The sequence below is a fragment of the Geotrypetes seraphini genome, chromosome 6 (assembly GCF_902459505.1).
Source record: "Geotrypetes seraphini chromosome 6, aGeoSer1.1, whole genome shotgun sequence".
NCBI classification, from domain to species: Eukaryota; Metazoa; Chordata; class Amphibia; order Gymnophiona; family Dermophiidae; genus Geotrypetes; species Geotrypetes seraphini.
Window position 1 is genome coordinate 45,690,116 of NC_047089.1, and position 27,390 is coordinate 45,717,505.

At 41.4% G+C, this 27,390-nt stretch overlaps 1 protein-coding gene across 1 annotated transcript in view; it reads right to left on the minus strand.

The window, feature by feature from the left end:
• The window catches only part of ATP8A2 (ATPase phospholipid transporting 8A2), a 457,609-nt gene that overhangs the window by 238,243 nt on the left and 191,976 nt on the right, over positions 1 to 27,390 (minus strand). The window contains exon 17 of the mRNA XM_033950263.1: positions 18,724 to 18,788. Within this exon, the coding sequence (XP_033806154.1) occupies positions 18,724 to 18,788 (65 nt within the window). The remainder of the gene's footprint in view (positions 1 to 18,723; positions 18,789 to 27,390) is intronic.

The following is a 27,390-nucleotide window of genomic DNA, read 5'->3' on the forward strand; positions in this document are numbered from 1 at the left end:
GAGGTAAAAATAAAGGAATAAATTTACAATAATTCATGAACTGGAATAATTTAAAAACAAAATCAAATAAGGCTGATAGAAGTCTGGCTTGAATTGTTATTATTGCTTGGCTGCCAATTTCCTGAAGCAGCTCTGTTGCCTCAGCATATCCTAATTTATTTATTTTTATTCTTTATTTAATAATTTTATTACAATAATCAATACAACACCCAATTAACATTAAATATAGTTTATAAGCTTAATAAACTAATAAAAATAATGCATCTTATCTATACTATAATTAAAACAATCCCATTCTCTACATCCCCCCCTCCCAGGAGACCTGGCTTCCAAAACCATAAGGGTAGGAGATTATACATCTCAATTATTTTGTAGAGCTTCTTTTTCCAATTCAATATAACTCTCCCATATATCATTAAACTTTGTCCATTGATTTGTTAAAAGGGCCTAAAGTCTATATTTTTCACATACTATTCCTAAACATTCCCTCATATCTCTTAATGTAGGTACATTTAACATACGCCATTGCTGAGCTAGTGTCAATTTAGCAGCTATGAATGCTAAGTCCAAAAGTTTAGATTGAGAGAATGTTAAACCTTCTATTCTTACTCCCAACAATGCCCTTTCAGCATTCAGCTTAAGTGGAGTCTGAATTAATCTGCTCACATACTCAAATATCTGCTCCCAAAACATCTGGACCCTTTGACATTCCCACCACATATGATAGAATGTACCCCTTTCACCACATCCTTTCCAACATGTAGCATCACTCTGTTTGATACATTTACTAATTAAAACCAGGGTAGTGTACCAACGTACTAGGAGTTTAATAGCATTTTCCATCAAAGAGGCAGCTCTAGCTGTCTGAAAAAGATGTGATACAATTACCCCCCACTCATCTATGGACCATTCCTTCCCCAAGTCTTTTTCCCATACTTTCATATATGATGTTTTGGTTACTTTTATCTTCATTTATAATTTTATATAACCAGGAGACACACTCTTTTACTACTGGTTCCCCTAACCCTTTTTCAAATTCAGATTTCCTTAAGATTCCATTACTCTTCCCCTTATATGTCAATATGTAGTTTTTTATCTGTAGATAAGGGAAAAGATCTCTCGCTTCTAGTTGATATTGATCCTGAATATCTGTAAAAACTTTTACCTCCCCTTCTTCAACTAGTTGATCAAAACATATTAATCCTTTTGCCTCCCACTTCATAAAAATTCCCCCCCCCCTACCTGGTATAAAATCTTGTGCATATAATATAGGGTAGAAAAAAATACCTTTTTCTCTACCTAAAAATTTTTTCTTAACACTTTTCCAAGTTTCCAGAGAACATTTACTAAAAGGATTATTTATATTTATTAAATCTTTTTCTCCCACCCATAGTATCTCTTATACTTTCTCTCCCATCTAACATTGCTTGTTCTACCTTTACCCAAAGCTTAGAAGGAAATGAATGCCATTCAACTATTGCTCTCAACTGTGCTGCTTTATAATAATTCTCCAGTGACGGTAAACCTAGTCCTCCTTCCACCTTAGACTTAAACATTGCCTGCCTTCCAACCCTTGGACGCTTTCCTCCCCATATAAATTTCAATATCATATTATTCCATTTTTGAAAAATCTATTTTGGGATTTCTATTGGTAGTACTTGGAATAGATAAAGAAACCTAGGAAGAATCGTCATCTTTACCACTTCCATAAGTCCTAACCATGAGATGAACAACTTATTCCACCTTTCTAAGTCTTTCTGAATGTCCATTATCAATGGTATATATTTTTGCTGGAACAAAAGTGTCCAATCTGCTCCCAAAGTTATTCCCAGATAACGAATGGAACCCTTTTTCCATCTCAGGGGTACTGATCTCTGCAATTCCATAATCCTCTCTGTTGATGCTGATATGTTCATCACTTCTGTCTTATTTAAATTAGCTTTGAACCCTAATAATTGGCCATATTCACCCATAATTTCTTTAAGGGTAGTTAAAGTCTTTTCAGATGCCTCAACAATAGCTAGTATGTCATCTGCAAACAGAGACAACTTTTGCTCTTCACCCGCCACCCTCAGGCCTTTTACCTGTTGAGATTGTCTAATTTTCTGTGCTAAAGGCACAATAACTAGTGCAAAAATCAAAGGGGACAACGGGCAACCCTGCTTTGTCCCTCTTTGGAGTTTGAATGTAGTGGAGTAAAATCCATTTATTTTAACGCATGCTAATGGGCTATTATATAATATAAATATCCAATCCCTATATCTTTTCTTAAGGCCCATATGCCCCAAGACTGCATCCATAAACCTCCATTCAACTAGGTCAAATGCTTTTTCAGTATCGACCGAGACTGCCACCCATCCTGTTCTTTCCCTTTTAGCCCTCCATACCAAATTTAGCACCTTTCTAATCCCATCAGATGCCAGTCTCCTGGTAATAAAGCCTACCTGATCCAGGTGAATAAGTGATGGCATATATGATGACAGTCTATTAGCGAGGACTCTAGCCATGATTTTTGTATCTATTCCTAACAAGGAAATGGGTCTGTAGCTAGCACAATATGTTATCTTTTCCAGTTTTAGGTATTATTGTGATTCCCACTAGTCTCATAAAATATGGCAATTGTTCTCTATCTTTTAAGTTGTTAAATAATTTTACTAACAGGGGAGTTACCTAAGATATAAACTTTTTATAATACATTCCTGTGAATCCATCCATTCCTGGAGACTTACCCAATTTAATACGATGTATTACTCCTCAAATCTCATCTTCAGTTATATCTTCATCCAGTCTTTGGGCCTCTGAATCTTGAAGTTTATTTAATTCTAACTGAGACAAATATTGTGACAAGGATATTTCCTGTCCCTGACATTCTGATGTATATAATTTCTTATAAAATTCCACAAACCTATCATGAATCTCCTTCTCTTTTGACAGGAGATCACCATGTTCAGATCGTATGCCCGTAATATTTCCTTGCAGATGATGTACTTTAATACAATTCCCAGATTCATAATATTTAAGTCTAAGGCAGTCTATATTGAATTGAATGGCTTCATCTTCCATTTTTCCAAAGAGTCATACGGATCTCTTTTATTTGGGTCCTAATCTGTTCCCCACCGAAACCCTTTTTATATTGTATTACTAATCCCATCAATTTTTCTCTTAATCCTTTTTCCTCCTTTTCCCGGATCTTTTTCTTATAGGAAGCAATAGAAATCAACTCTCCCCTTAAAACAGTTTTTAAAGATTCCTGAATTGTAATGGGTGAGTAATGATCAGTATTATTATTATCCAAAAAATTTCTGATAGACTGTTCTATGTTCTGGATTACCTTAGGATCTTTTAATAGAGTATTATTTAATTTCCAATATCGTATTCCTATTTTAGTATATCCCCATGTAAAGTCATATTGGGGCATGATCTGCCCAAATAGTTTCCTCTATTTTTGCATCTATTAACTTACCTCTTAAGAATTTATCCACCCAAATCATATCAATATGGGAGTACACTTTATGTGGGGAAGAATAATAGGTATAGTCTCTTCCTAACATATGTATGTTCCGTCAACCATCCAATAAATTTAATATTTCCAGAAATCTTTAGTTGTTTCCTATCTTTTTTGGTTCTATCACTTTTAGTACTCATAGTATCCCAACGAGGGTTCGAGACCAAGTTAAAATCCCCTCCTACTAATAGTAGCATCTATCTTAAAGAAAATCGAACTATGGATGACCGATTTCAAACTGAAACTCAATTCAGAAAAAACCAAATTATTTCTGGTGAGTCCGAACGACAAAATCAACGATTCATCTATCTCCTTGAATGGTCAAGTCTTTCCTATCACAGATTCCATAAAAATTCTGGGAGTGACACTAGACTGCAACCTTACCCTTGAAGCACACACTGACCTACTGATCAGAAAAGGCTTCTCCGCCTTATGGAAACTAAGAACCATCAGAAAGTACTACGATACAACCTCATTCCGCCTACTGGTACAATCCTCCATTCTAAACTTACTAGACTACTGTAACATTATCTATCTGGGCTCTTTCAGAAAAACCTTTCAAAGACTCCGAATCATCCAAAACTTGGCAAACTGACTGATCTTTGGCCTAAAAAAATGGGAACACATAACTCCCTACTACCAAAAACTCCACTGGCTACCCTTGGAAGCATGAGTGCAGTTCAAGTTTGCCTGTCTCTGTTTCAAAACCATCCTTGGTTCTGCCCCCTTATACTTGGTCTCCCACTTTATCTTTGACTGTCCATCCAGACCCACATGCAGAACTCATCTGTTTGGTCATCCACCTCTAAAGGCCTGCCGTTACAAAAGATACCTGAATAGAACATTGGCCTTCCAAGTAGGTCAACTAAATGATTGGCTGGGCAATGTTATCTCGCGCTCCTCATCCTACTTAAACTTTAGAAAACTAGTAACATAGTAACATAGTAGATGACGGCAGATAAAGACCCGAATGGTCCATCCAGTCTGCCCAACCTGATTCAATTTAAATTTTTTTTTTTTTTCTTCTTAGCTATTTCTGGGCGAGAATCCAAAGCTTTACCCGGTACTGTGCTTGGGTTCCAACTGCCGAAATCTCTGTTAAGACTTACTCCAGCCCATGTACACCCTCCCAGCCATTGAAGCCCTCCCCTGCCCATCCTCCTCCAAACGGCCATGCACAGACACAGACCGTACAAGTCTGCCCAGTAACTGGCCTAGTTCAATCTTTAATATTATTTTCTGATTCTAAATCTTCTGTGTTCATCCCACGCTTCTTTGAACTCAGTCACAGTTTTACTCTCCACCACCTCTCTCGGGAGCGCATTCCAGGCATCCACCACTCTCTCCGTAAAGTAGAATTTCCTAACATTGCCCCTGAATCTACCACCCCTCAACCTCAAATTATGTCCTCTGGTTTTACCATTTTCCTTTCTCTGGAAAAGATTTTGTTCTACGTTAATACCCTTTAAGTATTTGAACGTCTGAATCATATCTCCCCTGTCTCTCCTTTCCTCTAGGGTATACATATTCAGGGCTTCCAGTCTCTCCTCATACGTCTTCTGGCGCAAGCCTCCTATCATTTTCGTCGCCCTCCTCTGGACCGCCTCAAGTCTTCTTACGTCTTTCGCCAGATACGGTCTCCAAAACTGAACACAATACTCCAAGTGGGGCCTCACCAATGACCTGTACAGGGGCATCAACACCTTCTTCCTTCTACTGACTACGCCTCTCTTTATACAGCAGCCACTGCCTTGTCACACTGTTTTTTCACCTTTAGATCTTCGGACACTATCACCCCAAGGTCCCTCTCCCCGTCCGTGCATATCAGCTTCTCTCCTCCCAGCATATACGGTTCCTTCCTATTATTAATCCCCAAATGCATTACTCTGCATTTCTTTGCATTGAATTTTAGTTGCCAGGCATTAGACCATTCCTCTAACTTTTGCAGATCCTTTTTCATATTTTCCACTCCCTCTTCGGTGTCTACTCTGTTACAAATCTTGGTATCATCTGCAAAAAGGCACACTTTTCCTTCTAACCCTTCAGCAATGTCACTTACATACATATTGAACAGGATTGGCCCCAGCACCGAACCCTGAGGGACTCCACTAGTCACCTTTCCTTCCTTCGAGCGACTTCCATTAACCACCACCCTCTGGCGTCTGTCTGACAGCCAGTTTCTGACCCAGTTCACCACTTTGGGTCCTAACTTCAGCCCTTCAAGTTTGTTCAACAGCCTCCTATGAGGAACTGTATCAAAGGCTTTGCTGAAATCCAAGTAAATTACATCTAGCATATGTCCTCGATCCAGCTCTCTGGTCACCCAATCAAAAAATTCAATCAGGTTCGTTTGGCACGATTTACCTTTTGTAAAGCCATGTTGCCTCGGATCCTGTAACCCATTAGATTCAAGGAAATACACTATCCTTTCTTTCAGCAACACTTCCATTATTTTTCCAACAACTGAAGTGAGGCTCACCGGCCTGTAGTTTCCTGCTTCATCCCTGTGACCACTTTTATGAATAGGGACCACATCCGCTCTCCTCCAATCCCCAGGAATCACTCCCGTCTCCAGAGATTTGTTGAACAAGTCTTTAATAGGACTCGCCAGAACCTCTCTGAGTTCCCTTAGTATCCTGGGATGGATCCCGTCTGGTCCCATCGCTTTGTCCACCTTCAGTTTTTCAAGTTGCTCATAAACACCCTCCTCCGTGAACGGCGCAGAATCTACTCCATTTTCTCGTGTAACTTTGCTGGACAATCTCGGTCCTTCTCCAGGATTTTCTTCTGTGAACACAGAACAGAAGTATTTGTTTAGCACATTTGCTTTCTCCTCATCACTCTCCACATATTTGTTCCCAGCATCTTTTAGCCTAGCAATTCCATTTTTTATCTTCCTCCTTTCACTAATATATCTGAAAAAATTTTTATCTCCCTTTTTTACATTTTTAGCCATTTGTTCTTCCGCCTGTGCCTTCGCCAAACGTATCTCTCTCTTGGCTTCTTTCAGTTTCACCCTGTAGTCCTTTCTGCTCTCCTCTTCTTGGGTTTTTTTATATTTCATGATCGCCAACTCTTTCGCCTTTATTTTCTCAGCCACTAGGTTGGAGAACCATATCGGCTTCCTTTTTCTCTTGTTTTTATTGATTTTCTTCACATAAAGGTCCGTAGCCATTTTTATCGCTCCTTTCAGCTTAGACCACTGTCTTTCCACTTCTCTTATGTCTTCCCATCCTAACAGCTCTTTCTTCAGGTACTTTCCCATTGCATTAAAGTCCGTACGTTTGAAATCTAGGACTTTAAGTATCGTGCGGCCGCTCTCCACTTTAGCCGTTATATCAAACCAAACCGTTTGATGATCGCTACTACCCAGGTGAGCACCCACTCGAACATTAGAGATACTCTCTCCATTTGTGAGGACCAGATCCAATATCGCTTTTTCCCTTGTGGGTTCCGTTACCATTTGTCTGAGCAGAGCCTCTTGAAAGGCATCCACAATCTCTCTACTTCTTTCCGATTCCGCAGACGGAACATTCCAGTCCGCATCCGGTAGGTTGAAATCTCCCAACAGCAGAACCTCCTCTTTCCTTCCAAACTTTTGGATATCCACAATCAGATCCTTATCAATTTGCTGCGATTGAGTCGGAGGTCTGTAGACTACACCCACGTAGATAGAAGTTCCATCTTCTCTTTTCAGAGCAATCCATATCGCTTCTTCCTCTCCCCAGGTCCCTTGCATTTCGGTCGCTTGGATATTGATCTTTACATAGAGAGCTACTCCTCCACCTTTATGACCATCTCTGTCCTTCCTAAAAAGATTATATCCCGGTATGTTTGCATCCCATCCATGTGATTCACTGAACCATGTCTCTATTAAAAACTAACCTATTTAACCGATTTGTAACCTAAGACATCCATACCTGACTTCTTGTTTCCCTTGATCTCTTAAGCCCTACCCGTTTCCTGCTCCCCTTTACACATGACCCCTATATACTGTACCTGTCTCCTTCTTCCCCATTTAAATTGTATCTATTTTCGCTGATTGTCCAGCCCTTCTTTGTTGTAAACTGCCTCGAACTACCATGGCTTTGGCGGTATATAAGAAATAAAATTATTATTATTTAAAATGAACCATCTTTTCTCCTGGTTTTTGTAAATGTGTTTCTTGTACATAACATATATCAAGTTTCCACCTTTTCATCTCATTTAAAAGCAACTGACGTTTTCGAGGAATATTAAGTCCATTCACATTTAGACTTCCTAGTCTTATCTTACTTTCATACAGTCTTTCAAACTCTGTTTCAATTTTTTCTAACTTTCCTAGGCTTACAGATCTTATAATTTTTCCCCCAGGTCTTCTTGTCTCCCTACTCCCTTGCCCCAACCAATCATTCCTAAAAAGAAAACTAAATTTACCCTCCTCCCCTTCCCTCTTCTTCTGATATCTGTTCAGGCTTCTCCAGCCGCTGCAGCCCCGACTCCACGCTTCTGGGCAGAAGAGCACCATCAGGAAGGATCGGCAGCTCCTGCTCAGGCTCATTGATCGACAGAGGCAGACAATCCAGCGCTGGGCCGTACTGCCCTTGATGGGAGGTGGATGCTCACGGACAGCTCCCGAAGGACACAGCACTCTGCGTGGCTTCCTGCCCATTGTCCTGCCACGTCACTGCTTCGGCTCGAAAGCAAAGATCTCAGGTAGCTAGCTCCCGCTGGAAAAGGGTGCTGGTGCCAGACACAGGAGACACCCAGACTGAGATGAAGTCCAAATTCAGGCAGCAATCCTGTCCATTCCAGGCCGAAGTGTGCCGCTCTCACCCTGGAAGTCATTTATACAGAATATAAAGTCTGTTCAGCACTGGCATTACATTCCAAATCACTGTAGCTTTTGTTGAAGCTCTCCGAAGCCAATCCTACTTCAAACTGCCACATACTGCCAGTACTGATCTTTGTTTTATATCATTCATTTTTAAATTAGAGATCCTCTGTGTTCATCCTACCCTCTTTTGAATTCCATCACCATTTTCATCTTCACCTCCTCCCTCAAGAGGGCATGCCAGGCATAAACCACTCTCTCCATGGAAAATAATTTCTTAACATTACTCCTAAGTTTACCACCTCAATTCATGCCTTCTAGTTTTATCATTTTCCCTTCTCTGGAAAATATTTGTTTATATAGTAATACCTTTTGACATCTGTATCATATCTCTCCTGTCCTTCCTCTCCTCTAGAGTATACAGGTTCAGGTCTTCCAGTCTCTTCTTGTATATCTTCTGGCATAAGCCCCATACCGTTTTCAGCACATTCCTCTGGACCACTTCAAGTCTTTTTACATCCTTAACCAGATATGGCCTCTAAAACTGAATAGTACTCAAGTGAGGTCTCACCAATGACTTGTACAGGGGCATCAATATCTCCTTTCTTCTGTTGGTTAGGCCTCTCTCTATACAGCCCAGCATCTTCTGGCTACAGCCACTGCCTTGTCACACAGTTTCATCACCTTCAGATCCTCAGACACTTATTACCCCAAGGTCCCTCTCCCTGTCCGTGCATACCAGCTTCTCACTTCTTAGCATATACGGCTCCCTAAGATTTCTACTCTCCAAGTGCATCACTGCACTTCTTTCCATTGAATTTTAGTTGCCAAACATTAGACCATTCTTCTAACTTTTTCATGTTTTCCACTCCGTCTGGGGTGTTCACTCTGTTACAAATCTTGGTATCAGCCGCAAAAAGGCAAACCTTATCTTCTAATCCTTCAATGTCACTCACAAATATACTGAACAGAATTGGCCACAACACCGATCCTTAGGCACTCCCCTACTCATCTTTCCTTCCTCTGAGCGAATTCCATTAACCATCAACCAGTTTCTAATCCAGTTCACCACTTTAGATCCTAAATTCAGCCCATCAAGTTTATTTAAGTCTCCTGTGAGGAACTGTGTGAAAGGCTTTGCTGAAATCTAAGCAAATTACATCTAGCGCATGTCCTCAATTCAATTTTCTGGTCTGGTTGCCCAATCAAAGAATTCAATTAATAATAATAATAATTATAATAAACTTTATTCTTTTATACCGCCATAACCAAAAGTTCTAGGCAGAATACACTAAAAAGAGCTGGACAATCAGCGAAATACAATAATACAGTAAAAAATACAAATATTTGTAAAATAGAATTTCAATAATAAAACTCATTAAGTAATAAACTTATCAAACAAAGTGGTCTTAATTAATTTCCAAAAACTGCAATAGGATAACATAGCTTGCTGAATACATTTACCCTAACGAAGATTGTTGCCTACCAGCTTGAAATACTAGGGTCCTATCTAAGAAGGCACAATTTACCTTTAGTAAAACCATGTTGCCTTGGATCTTGTAACCCCTTAGATTCTAGAAAGTCCATCGTCCCTTCCTTCAGCAACTCTTCCATTATTTTGCCAATAATCGAAGTGATAATCAAAACAACTGACCCTAAGAGTATTCTGTCTGAAGAGGGTGATCAAAATTTTTTTTATAAAAGCTCAGAGATATGGAACTCTGGAGGGAAGGCTGAAAAACCTCCCTGTGTAAAGAGTTCACCTTCCAGTCATTGCTACTATATATGTTTTTTGATCACCCTCATAAACTAGGATTTTTTCATAAAATTTGAAGAACTATACACAATTTCAAAATATGATGGTAGTTTTTCTTTCTTCTTATGTCAATCATGCGAAAAGTCACTGCATAAATAGATTAGAAAAGCGTTCACTTAGCTTGCAAGAACAAGGTTAAAGGGGTCCCAACGTGGCCCCTTTTCGTTGCCTGCCTCAGGAGACTAGTGCATGTTTCAAAAACAGTCCTGAGAGCTTGTTCAAAACGATCCTGGTAAGCTTCGTGACAAGCAATCACATCGCTGCTGGGTGGTTGAAAAAGTAACTTCTGAAGGTCCAATAAACTTCCAACCGCCAGGAAGTTGCGAAGCTTACCAGGAAGTGGCGGTTGGAAGTTTATTGGACCTTCAGATTATATAGCAAGCTTTTTCTGACCTTGGTTTTTCTCAGTATATTTCCCTGATATTTCTTAAGGAAATAATCGAAGTGAGGCTTACCAGCCTATAATTTCTCACTTCATCTCTGTGACCATTTTTATTATAAGGGACCACACCTGCTCTTCTCCAATCTCACAGAATCTCTCTCATACATCCAATGAATTATTAAACAAATCTTTAAAAGAATCCCAACAGGTGTCATGGTTTATCCACCTTCAGTTTTCAAGTTGTTCCTAAATACTTTCTTCTGTGAACAATGCAATATCCACGCTATTCTCAAGTGTAACTGTGCCAGCCAATTGTAGGATTTTTTTTCATGAACACAGAGCAAAGCATTTGTTTAGCAAGTTTACTTTTTCCTCATCTTAGAGACATCTGGAGCATCGAGATAAAATAGTATATTTCTGTGTCTCGATGGCCACGAATTTGGACTTGGAGATTGAAATGTACAGCGTCAGCATCTATGAAACAAACATGGTTATTTTTGTTACATAGGATTTTCTGGACCCCAGGATTAAATAAAATAGATAGTTCTAAGTCTAATAGATGCTGGCATTGTCATATTGATATAGGGACTTAGATCATCTGCTATATTTTTGTCCGTTTATATTCATATTTTGGAAGTCAATCTGGGGACAAATAAACCTAGTTTTGGATTCAAACGTCACACTGTCATATGAGGCTATAATTTGTGGAATGATATTACATGTGAATCCCACTCTAGATAAATATAAGAATCGTCTATTTATGATAATGACAGGAATAGCCATTCAATTGATCACGAGTAACTGGAAGAACCATGATAGAATAAGTCACACTTTTTGGTGGATGAATGTGTGCACTACGTATAGATATGAAAGAATTAATGCAGAATGTAGGGGATTTAGTGATGTATTTAATAAAGTTTGGAGCCCACTGACTAAATTTGTGAAAATATAATAATGTATATTTATCTTATCTTTCCTTTGGTTAATTTACCTTTACACATCCTTGGGAAGAGTGTGTGGGGGGGGGGGGGGGTGGAAGAAGGGGAATAAATATTGATGGTGACATTTGGGTAACTTTATTCTTAATTTATATATTAATTTAATTTATATATTATGTTATATTATGTTAATATTATATGTAAGAAACTGAAGATTTTGAATGATATATATGTTACCTACACAGATATTAGTGTAATTTATGTAATACCTATTGTTCTTTCCTTTATATGACACTGTTTTAGATTAAAAATCAATAAAGATTGGGAAAAAAAGAAAAAAAAATAGACTGTGCCAGTCAGTACTGTTTTGCTACTGGTAAAGGACCTATGAAGCTGGGAGTGAGTGTCCCAGAAAAACTGCTACAAGCTGGACTTTGTTTCTGTGTTTTGTTTTGTTTTTTCTTTTTGAATGATTTATTGCTTTAAAGGAAAATTTCCAGCTGAGCTATTTTTTCTGAACTGAAATGCTTTCAAATACTTACCTGGTTTTGATAAGAACTTTTACTAAAGTCTTATGCACTGAGCTAAAGAACTGCACTGAAGTAATTATTGATTTTTGCCTTCTTTTTATTTTGGAGAAAAACCTGCAAGCTTCTACAAGCTGGAAACTAGACATGGCCCAGTTAAACTGCCAGAACTACAGCAGCCATCTTGGAATCTGGCAGCCACTGAACAGCTTCTCTCCATTGAAGAGTGCACCATTACCACCTATTATTGCTGCTATTATTGTTTATGGTTTTTCTCAAACTACTTTATTCTTTGCAATTAGTTCTGAATGCGAAGGCTTGTATAATCAACCTTTATTTTTTCCATTTTGAAAACAAAACTCTTTTGTGTTTTGTACTATTGTGCCTTCAGAGTGTCTGGGTTGTCTGAGAATTGGATTGCTTGGTGGTTCAGACTAGAGAGTTGCGCGGGGACAGAAATCCCACTCGTCCCCACCAAAATCCCACCCGTCCCTACCCGTCCCCGCGAGGAATCCCCTCTGTCCCCACCCTTCCCTATAAACTTCAGAAATAGTTATTTTATTTAATTATGCTACTGAAAGGCTCTGGTAGAGACCCATTTACAAATAAGCAAAGAGACTTTATTAATTTGGAAATATTAATTGGGAAGAATACATACTTTGTAAATGGGTTTCTACCAGAACCTTTAATGTAAATATAAAATATAAATACTCAGCTAATGAGAACCCACAAGCTGTCAGCTAAGGACTTCCTTTGCAGTTGGCCGGGGGTCCCTTTTGCCAAGCTTGGCAGGCAGCAGTAGCGTCCCTGAGTCACAGATGCTGGCACCTCAGTGGCTCATGGATGCTGCCAGCGACTGCTGCGCTTGGAGGAGGTCCTCTGCTGGCGGTGCTTGAGGATCCCCACCAGTTACATCAAGGGTCATCAAGTACTTCAACACTGTAGAAATAAAACCAGAAATGCATTTCCTTTTCAAAGACATCTGCCATATACATTTCCCAAAGCTAACATATTTTACCGGCCTTTGTATGAGGGAGGTCTGGTGCCCCAGAGTAAGGAGACCTGCAGCCACAGAGCACAGGACTCCCACGGGGATGAAAACAGGCCTACCTAAATTCTGGCGATGCAGGCATGCAGCTTAAATACAAGTTCACTTGCAAATACCTCTCTTTCTTACCTTTTCAGTGATCTCCCTAAACCCAGTATGATAATCTCTTCTTTGTTATTGCCCAAACCTCTGACATGTGGAAAAACACTTCACTGAATGTCCTCACACTGTAACTTCACCATTGATCATAGGCCTCTACCTCATAACTCATTTGTTGCACATTTCCTCGATCTTTCTCTGATTCAGGAGCCAACTGCCAGCAAACCTCCAGGCATCAAGACCTCTCCTCTGATTCGTATACAGCACTGGTGATAGGTCTCCAAGTTATCCCCTCTGCTTTCTTACAGTTGTATCGCAAAATACAAGTTCCTGCCGTGCCGCCGGACCAATCAGCAAGCAAGGCTTTCAGCTGTGTATGTGCTGAGCTCACTGCTCAGCATGGCTGTTTCCGCCGCGACGCTGGACTTGTAAGCTGCATGCCTGCATCGCCAGAATTTAGGTAGGCCTGTTTTTATCCCCATGGGAGTCCCATGGGTCAGGGGGGCGTCCCCGTGGGAGTCCCGTGGGTCAGGGGGGGACCCGCGGGATTCCCGTAATCCCCGTTCCTGTGCAGACCTCTAGTTCAGACCAGTACCCCCTGTAGGGCTTCTGCCTCATTGCAGGAGCATATCTAGTTTTCTTATGCTGCCACCTGGTGGAGGGCCGCTGTAAGGTTAGCGCGGACCCTGGCCGGTGACACTATATGGCAGTACAGTAGGGTTTTGTTTTTTTTTGAGGGGGGGTACATTGTTCACCATGAATGCAGTGGTTAGAGTGGCTTATGGGCCAGGGTCATCCTCTCTATGGTTTACTAGCCCACCCCCCAGACTACTTAAGCCACCTCTGTGCAGCTCTACTAGGCTTTCCTATGCCATAGAAACATAGAAACATAGAATATGACGGCAGAAAAGGGCTGTAGCCCATCAAGTCTGCCCACCCCAATGACCCACCCCCAGACTTCACCCGGCTAGAGATCCCACATACATATCCCATTTCTTTTTGAAATCGAGCACGTTGCTGGCGTTAATCACCTGCAATGGAAGTTCATTCCAATGATCGACCACCCTTTCGGTGAAGAAATACTTCCTGGCGTCGCCATGAAATTGCCCACCTTTGATTTTCAGCGGATGACCTCTTGTGGTTGAAGGTCCTTTAAGAAAGAATATATCATCTTCCACCTCGATGCGGCCCGTGATATATTTAAAAGTCTCAATCATGTCCCCCCTCTCTCTACGTTCCTCGAGCGAGTATAGTTGCAGTCTATTCAGTCTTTCCTCATATGGGAGGTTCTTGAGTCCCGAGACCATCCTGGTGGTCATTCGCTGAACCGACTCGATTCTCCGCACATCTTTTTGATAATGTGGTCTCCAGAATTGAACACAATATTCAAGATGAGGTCTCACCATGGATCTGTACAGGGGCATTATAACTTCGGGCCTCCGGCTGACGAAACCTCTACGGATGCATCCCGCCATTTGTCTAGCCTTGGATGCAGCTTTCTCCACCTGCTTGGCAGTTTTCATGTCTTCACTAATGATTACTCCCAAATCACGTTCTGCCCCAGTCCTAGCTAAGGTCTCACCATTCAGAGTGTAAGTTCTGCATGGGTTTTTGCTGCCTAGGTGCATGACCTTACATTTTTTGGCATTAAAGCCCAGCTGCCAAGTCGAGGACCAATGTTCCAATAAGAGCAGGTCCTGCTCCATACTGTCGGGTAAGGTGCTGTTATCTACTATGTTGCATAGTTTGGCGTCATCGGCGAATAGTGTTATTTTACCTTGAAGCCCTTGAGTCAGGTCTCTTATGTATATGTTGAAAAGGATCGGTCCCAAGACCGATCCCTGTGGCACTCCACTGGTCACCTCCGATGTATTGGAGGGGGTACCGTTAACCACCACCCTCTGGATTCTACCGCTTAACCAGTCATTGACCCATGTCGTCAATATCACTCCCAATCCCATCGAAGTCATCTTGCTCAACAATCTGCGGTGCGGGACGCTATCAAAAGCTTTGCTGAAGTCCAAGTACACGACGTCTAGAGACTTCCCCATATCCAGTTTCCTTGTAACCCAGTCAAAGAAGCTGATCAGATTGGATTGACAGGACCTTCCCTTTGTGAATCCATGCTGCTGGGGATCCTGTAGATTCTCCTCGGTCAGGATCGTATCTAATTCTTGTTTAATAAGTCTTTCCATGAGTTTGCTCACTATTGAGGTGAGACTGACCGGTCTGTAATTTGCAGCTTCCATTCTGCAACCTTTTTTGTGCAATGGAATGACGTTAGCTGTTTTCCAGTCCATGGGGACTTTTCCGGTACTTAGGGAAAGATTGAACAGCACGGATAGCGGCTCCGCCAGGACATCACACAACTCCCTAAGAATCCTGGGGTGTAGATTGTCCGGTCCCATGGCTTTGTTCACCTTGAGTTTTGATAGTTCGCCATGGACGCTGCTGGGTGTAAACTTGAAGTTTTGAAACGGGTCTTCCGATGTTTGCCTTGCTTGCAATTGTGGACCAGTCCCCGGCGCTTCACAAGTAAAGACTGAGCAAAAGTATTCATTTAGTAGTTTGGCTTTGTCAGAATCCGTTTCTGCATAGGTCCCGTCTGTTTTCCTGAGACGTACTATTCCATCTGTGTTTCGTTTCCCGTCGCTAATGTATCTGAAGAAGGATTTATCCCCTTTTTTAATGTTTTTCGCTAGTTGTTCTTCTGTTTGAATCTTGGCCTCTCTGACTGCCGCTTTGACTGCTTTAGACCTGGTCAGATAGTCTTCTTTTGTCACCCTGTTTCCTGTATGCTTGTAGGAAATAAAAGCTTTTTTTTTTTCCTTAACAAGATCTGAGATCTCTGCAGAGAACCACTGGGGCTTGTTCTTCCTCCGTCGTTTGCTTACTGTTTTTATATAGCGGTTTGTTGCCTCATGCAAGGTGCTTTTCAGGATTGACCACATAGCCTCTACATTATTGGTTTCAGCTTGGTTTTGTAGCGCCTGATGGACGAAGTCTCCCATGCGTTTAAAGTCAGTGCCCCGAAAGTCGAGGACCTTTGTTGCTGTGTTTGATCTAGTGAAGCCTATCTTGATGTTGAACCATACCATGTTGTGGTCGCTGGAGGCTAGTGTATCGCCTACCGAAACTTCTGAAACGCTTTCTCCGTTGGTGAGTATCAGGTCTAGTGTCGCCTGATCTCTGGTGGGTTCCAGCACCATTTGTTTGAGTCGCGCCCCTTTTATGGAGGTTATGGTGCTGATATTCCAGGCAGGTATGTACGTTTTTATTTTTATGGCAAGGGGGGGGGTCAGTGATCACTGGGGGAGTGTGTGGGGGTCTGTACTTTGTCCCTGCAGTAGTTATCTGGTCACTTTGGATACCTTATGGGCACTTATACCTGTTTTTAGATTGCCTAAGTCATAATGTCTAAGCAGTCTCATTAAACTTTTGATTATCGCTGCAGGACAACTAAATCTAGGTCGGCACACATCCTGCCCACCTCCTGCCCTAATGACTTCTTGAAAAATGCCCCTTTTCACTTTGGGCGCACAGCAGCAGTGAAAAGGCCTAAGCTGCTTTTAGATACGTCTAAAACCCATTTCGATTATTGATAATTGGACTACCTGTCTTTTAGGTCATCCAAGTACTGATTTAGATGGGTTTTTAGATGTATTTCCGTTTCGATTATGAACCTCTTAGTATACGGATTTTAGGTACCTTTTAGCACTTATTACAGAACTAGTTTTTTAGCCTGTTACATTAACGGGTGCTAGAATAGATGTGTAGACTTAGGCATTTCTTTCTCTTTCTTTCTTTCTGTATGTCTTTCTTTCTCTCTCCGCGTCTGTCTTTCTTTCTCCCTGCCCCCTGCCTGCCTGTCTGTCTTTCTTTCATTCTCTCTCCCTGCCCCCTGCCTGTCTTTCTTTGTCTCTCCTCACTGTCCAGCAGCACCCCTTCCCTGCGCCCCCTGTCCAGCAGTAGCCCTTCTCCCTTCCTTTTACCTCCCCCCTGTCCAGTAGTACCCCTTCCCTGCTCCCTGTCCAGCATCCACTAGGCCAGGCAGCCTCGGGGCTTTTGCTAGGCCAGCCCACCTCGCATTATCGAAGTGGGCCAGCATAGCAAATGCCCTGTGGCTTCTTGATGAAATCACGGCTGCTGCCGCTGTTGGTCCGGGGATGAGAAGAAGAGGAGTTCCGGCAGCGTAGTCAGAAGGCAGAAAGTCAGCCGGCGTCGGAGATTGTGGCAGGAAATCAGCTGAGGCAGGTACTGTTCATGCACAGCACGGAAGCACGGATCACGGCGATTGAAGTGCGCATGCGCGCTAAGGGTTTTATTATAGCGGATTTCCCCCTTAGTTCAATTTTCTTTTGCCTGTTAAACACTGGATGTAGGAATTCAGATTAAAACGCAATAAGGACAATACAAAATTCTTTATTGCTGCTCTCCTCAAAATTGGATTTCCTGTCCTATTAACCCTCTTTCTTCCTCCCCTCTTAAAGTCAATCAATTTGTACCTTTGCTTAATCTTTGTAAACCGCGTAGAATTTCACGGTATTGCGGTATATAAGCTGTTATTATTATTATTATTAGTGATAAGATAGCTGAACAAAGTATAGTGGTAGGTGGAATTTCATATCTATTAAGCCCAACAATTAAATCCTAGGGATTACACTAGAACAAGATTTATCAATGATGGAACATACTAATCAGTTGGTTCAGAAATGATTTTATACACTTTGGAAGCTACGTACTATAAGAGCTTATTTTGATTATCACACCTTTAAATTGCTGGTGCTATCTCTGATTTTCAGTTCTTTGGATTATTATAACATTATCTATTATGCCAGCCTTAAGAGTAATCTTCACAGACTGTGACTGATCCAAACTACGGTGGTAAGGTTGATTTTTAACTTGAAAAAAATCAGATCACATCACTCCTTTTTATCGTAGACTGAATTGGCTTCCGATTGAGGCGAGGATTATTTTTAAATTTGGATTACTGTGTTACAAAGTGTTGTTTGGTCTCACAGCTGATTATTCTGTGAAACATTTTATATTTGCTACATTTAAACGTTCACAACGCATTTTGACATATTTTTCCTTTATTTCTGTTAAGAACTGTATCTATAAAAGATATTTCAATAGGCTACTCTTTTTTCAGGCAGCAATCAGAGACAAAGAATTTAGCCAGCTATTAGTCAATGCTATGTCATACACATTTTAGAAAACTTCTGAAAACGTATCTTGACAAATTTTTACAAAATAAGAATTGGGCAATTTGTTAATTTGTACTTCCTGAGACTGTCTCAGCTTCTGGTTATAAACTGCATAGAGCAGTATATAAACAACAATGTAATGTAATGTAATACAGTACTACCAAAAATGTTTGATAAGTTAATTGTGCATGTCTATTTTAGGGCTAAAGACCATAAACATGCAGCCAATAAAACCCCATTTATTCTAGCTATACATTATTGACCAGTACTGTAATTTTCTAAAAATAATTTCAAATATTTTCCCAACGAGAAAAGAGTAAACAATATCTGTAGAAATATCTGTATTTGTAGAAAAGGCCAGTTTTAATACAGTATAGAAATTACTTACATCCAAAGAGTCTTCATTCACCACAATGAGAGACATTGTTTGTGACACAAGTCTGCAAGAATATCCTGTGAGAAAAAAAAGAGATTATCACCCAACTTAAAATATTGGTAAACAGAAAAATCAACCTAACCAGGCTCAACAATAAACTTAAAGGTGCTAATTAGCAACAAATTAAAGACCACAGGCATTTTTGCTAACTAAAACAAGTACAGGTCGACTTACGACCTAAGTAACATGCGACCATTCGACTTTACGACGCGTTTCTCCAGCCTATACTAATTACAGTTTTTACCCCTCCCCGTCTACCTTTTCCCTGGTAGTCCAGCGATGTATCCTGCCTGAGCCCCTCCTGCCAATGTCAGAAGCCAGCAGCACACCCAGGCCGGCACGAGCAGGAGCGAGCTTTTAGAACTCCCGTCCTGCGCTGCTGACTGACACACTGCCGTAAGTTCTCAGGGGACTTGTGGTTCTCATGGCATAAGAACTTGCAGCAGTGTGGCAGTCAGCGGCACAGGACGGGGCGGGAGTTCTAAAAGCTCGCTCTTGTGCATGCCGGTCTGGGTGCGCTGCTGGCTTCTGATATCGGCAGGAGGAGCTCAGGCAGGACACACCGCTGGACCACCAGGGAAAAGGCAGGCGGGGAGGGGTAAAAATTAGTACAGTACTGTATACAATACTGTATTAACATAGGCTGACTTATGACCGAATCAACTTATGACCTATCAGTAGGAACCGATTGCGGTCGTAAGTCGACGACTACCTGTATAGTAAAATTGCTTATCTGTAACAAGTATTTTCAAAACCCAGCAGTTTAGCAGTCATATGACATTGAGCAGATTCCATAGCTTTCTGGAAAAGATCACATGTCATTTCTATGCTTATGCGTGATTTCTATGCCAGCTCCCATTTAGCAAAGATATTTAAGGGAAAAAAATCCTTCCAGGGTAGGGGAAAAGAGATATATAATTTCTGTGACTTAGCATATGAGGTCTGACAATTAAGTTCATGAACTCATCCTAGAAAAAGTGCTACATACCTCACTGCTGAATATCACCACTTCAAAGTACTCCCCTTGGGAAACTCTGCACCGATGCTAGTGCCTAGTTCACCCTTCAAAGCAATTTTTGAACTCTTTTTCTGGAATGCCCATTAGCTGTTGTCTTCAAAATGTCTTCCATTCAATATTTCCTTTATCTTCAGGTAAAGAAGTCATTGGAGGACAGATCAGGTGAGTAGGGAAGGTCTTCCAATACAGTTATTTGTTTTTTGGATAAAACTCTCTCAATTCCGTGTGAGCTGATGCATTGTCGTGATACAATAGCCATGAGTTATTGGCAAAAAGTTCAGGCTGTTTTTGTCTCACACAGCCTTTTCAACTCTTCCAAATAGTAAACTTGGTTAACTGTTTGTCCAGTTTGTACACATTCATAATGAACAATCCTTCCGATATCAAACAAGGTTAACAACATCGTTTTGACTCTTGATTTGGACTGGCAGAACATTTTTAGTTGTGGAGAATTGGCTGAATTCCATTGTGCACTTTCTTGCTTTCTTTCAGGGTTATTGTCAGAGATAACATGGCCAAAAACATCATCTTGTCTTGGCAAACTTCGACTCTCCTTTGATTTTGTTAGTTGGTGAGCTCCTTTGGGACCATTTTTGCGCACATCTTTCTCATGTCAAGATTTTCAGTTAAGATTTTCCTGTTTCTGCTATACTTCTCACAGTCATCCTATGATTTTGATGCACAATTCGATTAATTTTTGCAATTTTTTTGTCAGTTCTGTTCGTTACTGGCCGCCCTGACCTTTCTTCATCAGTGTTGCTTCTCTCCCCTCAAAATCATTTAATCTATTTGTACACTGCCATTTTATTCAAGGAATTATCCTCATAAGCTTGGACTAACTTGAACCTGATTTCACTTCCACTCTTGCCAAGTTTAATAAGAAATTTTATGTTTGTTCACTGCTCTAATTCAAGCTTCAACATTCTTGTGATAGCACACAAAAACATGCAACAACAATAATGAATGCCAATCAGCAAGACACTGCCACATGTGAACACGAACACAGCTGTAAAACACTGATATATCAAGGTTATGAAACCTTACCGAGTTGTTTGTACAGTGCTGCCAAAATAAGCGTATGGAGGCAAGTTCGCAAACTTAATTGTCAGTCCTCACAGTTACTCACCTGTAGAAGGTGCTCTCCAAGGACAGCAGGCAAATATCACATATGGGCAACGTCATCCAGGGAGCCTGGAACGGATATGTACCAAAGTGTACTACCACTTTATAACTTTAGCACTGTCCATACCACATGTGTGTGTGTGTGCCTTCCCACCCAATGTTGGCTTGCAGGATCTTCAGTTCCGTTCAAAAGCTGAGTCACCTAGGAGAGAATATCTGTCTGCTGTCCTTGGAGACCATCTGCTACAGGTAAGTAACTATACTTTCTGAGAACAAGCAGGCAGTATATTCTCACATATGGGACTTCTGAGCTGCCAGACTCATGCCTCTAGGAAGAGGGTTAAATATTACTGTCATGAGACTGGAGGGAATATGGCTTTTAAAGAGAATACATTTTTGAGAACTGCCTGATCAAACTGTCTTGGCTAGAATGTTGATCTAAGAAGTAATGAGAAGTAAATGTCTGGACGGAGGATCAAGTGGCCACTTTGCAGATGTCCTGAATGGGAGTGGAGTGTAAATGTGCAATAGAAGTTGCCATTGCTCTTACTCTATGAGAAGTGACACAGTTATCTAGCATCAGCCCAGCCTGAGAATATGCAAATGATATGCAATCTGCCGGCCAGCATGAAATAGATTTCTTGGTATCTGGAACTCCCAATCTGTTAGTGTCAAAGGAGATAAACAGTTGAGTTGTAGTCCTATGTCATTTGGTTCGATCCAAATAGTAGGCAAGAGCTCTTTTACAGTCCAGGGTATGGAGAACTGATTCCCAAGGATGTGTATGTGCTTTTGGAAAAATAACCGGGTAAAACAATGGACTGATTGAAATGAAATTCAGAGATCACTTTTGGAAAAAACTTTGGACGAGTATGGAGGACAACTTTGTTGTGATAAAATCTGGTACAGGATGGATTCGATACCAGTGATTGTAATTAGCAGACTCAATGTGCATAAGTATGCACGATTAGAAAAGTCCAGGTGAGATGTTTTGGTGAAGCAGACAAGAGGGGTTCAAATGGTAGCTTCATGAGCATAGAAAGAACATTCAAACCCCATTCCATAGGTAGTGGTCTGAGTGAAGGATTGGTGTGGTAAAGACACTTCATGAATCTGGAGACCAATGGGTGTGTGGAGATGGGTCAATTATTGAATTGAGCATGAAAATCACTGATTGCACTGAGATGGGCACGAACAGAAGTTTGAAATCCAGAATTGGAAAGATGATGAAGGTAACCTAACAGAGATGGTAGAGGACATGTGACTGGATTCAAGGACTGGAGATCACACCAAATAGTAAATCATGTCCATTTAAGTTGGTAACAGCATCTAATAGTTGGTCTTCTGGATGCTTCAATAATGTTTAAGACAGAAGGTGACAGGGGAGAAGTATCTACTTCTGGGAAGTTAGATACTAGGCTGTGAGTGCCAATGAACATAGATTGGAATGAAGGAGAGGACCTCTGTTCTTAGTAGAGCTAGAAATAGATGAAGTGGGATGGGATCCTGCTCGCTGAGTTGTAGAAGATGATACCAGGCTTGTCATGGCCAAAGTAGTGCTATGAGGATCATTAAGGATTGCTCTTGGCAACGTTTGAGTAGAGTTTTCCCAATGAGTGGTATTGAAGGAAACGCACAGAGGAAGTGTCCTTGCCAGTCGAGGAGAAAAGCATCAGATTTAAGATGGTTGGGATTGAACAGTCTAGAGCAGTAGAGCCACCAGTGAAGTGATTGCTGAGGTTCTGGGGTCACTTGAAGACATGCAGAGACGGGGTCTGTAGCCTGAATCAATTGGGAGGATAGAGTCCACTGTGGCACTCTGAGATGAAGGCATGCAAACAGAACTATGTAAATGGTGAACACCATGTAACCTGTAAGGCGTAACATCTGTCTAGCCTTGAAATGTGTTTGGGAGTTGAGTGATTGTAGCAGAGTGTCCAGCCTCTGTTGAGGTAAGAAAGCACAAATTTGAGTGGTGTCTAGGAAGGCTCCTATGAACTCTAGTTGTTGAGTTGGAGAAAGGTGTGATTTCACATAGATGTCTACGAATCGCAGGAGCTCCAGGAGGTGAATCGTAAAAGTGGTAGCTTGGTGAGCCAGTCAGCGAGGAAGATTTGACTAACCAGCCATCTAAATATGGGTAAACATGAAACCCATAATTGTGCAAAGCTGCAGCTACTACTATTTGTAAAGAACCTTGGAGCAGAGGCAAGACCAAATGGCAGAATTCTGTATTGGAAGTGTCAAGATCCCACTCAAAATCAAAGGTATTTTATGTGGGCTGATAAAATTGGAATAGCCGTATAGGCTTCTTTTAAATCTGTAGACCAAAGCTAATTGTTCTTTTCCAGTAGGAGTAACAAAATCTCCTTCTCTAAATATTTGTTGAGACCAGAGGATGGAGATCTTCAGTCTACTTTGGAATTAGGAAATATTTTGAGTAGAACCCTTTGTCCCTCTCCTTTGGTGGAACTGGTTGCATTGCATCAAGATGAAGAAAGGCAGAGTGCTCCTGGTGAACTAGAGATTTCTGGAGCAATTGAAAGTAGATCCAACACCCCACTGATAATTCTGGTGGAAGGGAGAGAGAGATGTTGGCAATGCACTCCATGAGAAAGTCAAAAGGATTGCTGAGACTCTGAAGGAAGAGAGGTTTGCTGTTTCTGCTGTCTCTGCTGATGAGGACATCTATGAGTAGACTGACGTGATAAAGAGGCAGGCTGAGAAAAATAATGCCTGGAAGATAGTAAAGTTACCATTGATAAGGAGCAGAATATTTAAGTGACTACTCTAGTTGAAGAAGAATGTGTTTTAGATAATGTCATACAATCAGTATGCTTTTTTAATCTTTTCAGTAGCCTACTCTATGTGGCCCCCAGAAAGGTCATCTCCTATATATGGTATGTTTGATAGACGGTCTTGGACACTGAGTTCTAAGTTGGAAACATGGAGTCATGCTTGTCTGCGCATAGCAATAGAAACAGCTGATGTTCTATAGGAGATGTCAAAAACATTGAAGGCAGATCTCACCATGTACTTTCTAGTTTCCAAAAAGTCTTTGGTGTGAGGCATTGAAAAGCTTCCTGTAAGAAGATATTGTTGGAAGTTTGGCAGTTGCTGAATTATACTTTAGGTAAAAAGTCATATAGAAATTATAGTTTATTATGCGAGTAGTGACCATAAATGACTGAAAAACCCATCTGCCAAATCTTTCCAAGGTCCCGCCTTCTCTCCCAGGAGGAGTACTGACATAAGCACGTGAACTATGAGCACATTTTACCACTAAGGATTGGGGCTGTAGTTGTGATTTGTTGAAGGCAGGTGTAGACTGGAGTCTGTTAAGCGTGTCTAATTTCCTAGGAGCTACTGGGACTGTGAGATGATTTTCCCAAGTAGAAGAAGTTTTACGCAGTTCTTGGGCAATTTTACATAGTCCGGTGCCTCCATAAGCTCCACTCGAGGCTCCTGCTCAGATTCTATATGAATGGGAAGAGCTAGACCCATTTACCAGATGAATTCTATAAAAGAGAGAGGCTTTCAGGCAGGGAGCGTCACCTTGAGAGTACAGGTGAAGGATCTGATGGAATTCCATAAGACTCCTCAGCAGAAACATTGAGCTCAGATGAGTGGATGGAGAGATCTGAATTTATATCCTCAACATAATGTCTGGTAGAATGGGATGTGGAGCATCCAGGGGAACACTGTAAAGAACACTGAGACTGTGATGGAGAAGTGCTTCGAGAGTGCCTCAATGGAGTCATCGAGAGAAGGCTTGAGAAGTATGCCTGAATGAGGAGGCATGAGGTGAAGGACGTAGTGGAGGAACTTTCTGTGAGCAGGGAGAACTGATATGTGGGTGTATGCCTCCTTTAAATCCGGAGAGCAAAGCCTGGTCATTTTGTTGGAGTATAGGAAGATGGATCTCAGACAGACCATGCAAAACTTTTCTTGAAGAAAGAATCTGGGAGATATTGGGAGGAATGCTGGTTGGTGCAGGCACTCTATTGGAAGCCTTAGGCTTAGAAACATGATCGCAGATAAAGGCCAAATGGCCCATCTAGTCTGCCTATCCCTAGTAACCATGATCACTTTCTCTCTCCGAGAAATCCCATGTGCCTATCCCAGGCCCATTTGAATTCAGACACAGTCTGTCTCCACCACCTCTTCTGGGAGACTGTACCATGCATCTACCACCCTTTCTGTAAAAAAGTATTTCCTTAGAATCCTCCAGAGCCTATCACCTCTTAACTTCAGCCTATGCCCTCTCATTGCAGAGTTTCCTGTCAAATGAAAGAGACTCGACTCATGCGCATTTACATTATGTAGGTATTTAAACGTCTCTATCATATCTCCCCTCTCACGCCTTTCCTCCAAAGTATACAAGATTGAGATCTTTAAGTCTGTCTCCATACGCCTTATGATGAAGACTCCATCCTTTGTATATCTTTTTGAAGGTGTGGCCTCCAGAATTGTACACAATATTCTAAATTTAGGTCTCACCAAAGTCTTCTACAGGGGCATCACTACCTCCTTTTTCCTACTGGACATATCTTTCTCTATGCAACTTAGCATCCCTTCTAGCTTTCGCCGTCACCTTTTCAACCTGTTTGGCCACCTTAAGATCATCACATACAATCACACCCAAGTCCTGCTCTTCTGTCATGCACACAAGTTCCTCACCCCCTAAACTGTACCATTCCCTCAGGTTTTTGCAGCATTAAATTTTAGCTGCCAAATTTCAGACCGTTCAAGCTTCACCAGGTCTTTCTTCATGTTATTCACACCATCCAGCGTGTCTACTCTATTGCAGATTTTGGTATCATCCACAAAGAGGCAAATCTTACTCGACAACCCTTCAGCAATATCGTTTATAAAAATGTTAAAAAGAATAGACCAAAGAACAGAACCTTGAGGCACACCACTGGTAACATCCCTTTCCTCAGAGCAATCTCCATTGATCACTACCCTCTGTCACCTTCCACTCAACCAGTTCTTGACCCAGCCTGTCACTTTGGGACCCATCCCGAGGGCATTCAGTTTATTTATTAGACTCTGTGTGGAACACTGTCAAAAGCTTTGCTAAAATCTAAATACACCACATCTAGTGGCCCTTGTCATTTCATTCTTCTTGGCATCTACTCCATGGAGAGTTTAGAGATATCAAGACGAGTGTTGGTTGATGCAGGTACTCTTGAACACCTTAGGTACTTGTTAATATCAGAGAGGCACTTACCATTTTAGTCATCTTGTCATCTGCTCGGCAAAGAGTTGGGAGATTTCAGAGGAGTGCTGGTTGGTGCAAGCACTTGCTGACATCAAAGAGGTCCATGACATTTCATTTATCTCAACATCTGCTCAGTGGAAAATTGGAAGATATTGGGAGGAGTGCTGGTTGGTGCAGGCACTCTGCTGGATGCCTCAGACACTCACAGAGAGGCCCGAGCAATTTCATTCATCTTGGTACCTGCTCTGCGGGATGAAGCCATAGGTGCATGTCTGAAGGGGCGTAATCGAAAGGGAATGCCCCTTTAAAGCCTCTTCGAGCCGCTGAGGAGCTTTTCTTCCAAGCAGGAATCCGGAACAAAACTCTAAGTGACTTACTCCTTAACTCATTGTTATACCAATCATACAGAAGATCACTGAAAACTCATTTATTTGACAAATTTGTTTTAACTTCCTTAAACAATTTCCTCTACGTGTTATATATACCATACTTGCTCGAATATAAGTCGAGACCCCTATTTTTCCCCAAAAAAGGAAGAAAAATGGTTGACTCGAATATAAGATAGGAGTTTAATAGTCAAGTGCCATGCCCTGCCAGGATCTGCACCAGGTATCCGAGTGAGTGCATGGGCGTCAGATAGTTTATTCTTGTCTTTTTTTCTTTCATGTTTTGAATCTGTCAATCCAACCCAGGTCTTCCAGCATCTGGAGAACTTGCTCCAACGTGCGGCGTCCCTCAGCCAATGAGGGAGCTCTGATTAGCCAGCCCTCTTAATAAGGGTGCACCTTTAGACCCATCTGCCGCAGGTAAGCTGCCACCACTACCATCACCTAGGTGAAGGTCTGGGGTGCTGAAGCCAGTCTAAGGGCAGGGCTGAGAACTGATAATGCCATTTCAACCTTAACCCGCAAAACTTAGTGGTGGTTCAGAAAAATGGGGATGCGCAAGCATGTCTCTTTAAGATCCAGATAGGCAGGAAATTGTCCTGGAATCAATGCTGCAATGACCAAACACACGTTCTCCATTCGAAATATTGGAATCTTAAGAGCAGACATCACATGCTGAAGATCCAGAAGAGGCCTCCAATCTTCAGAGCCATTCTTTGGCACGAGAAAGTATATGGAGTATCTGCCTGAGCCCAAGAGGTTGGGTGATACTGGGTCCATAGTTTGAAATTACAGCAAGCGCTGAATGGTGGTTGGAATCCTGAGCATTTTGTCCGTGTAATCTGGACAGAGCCCATTAACCAATCTGT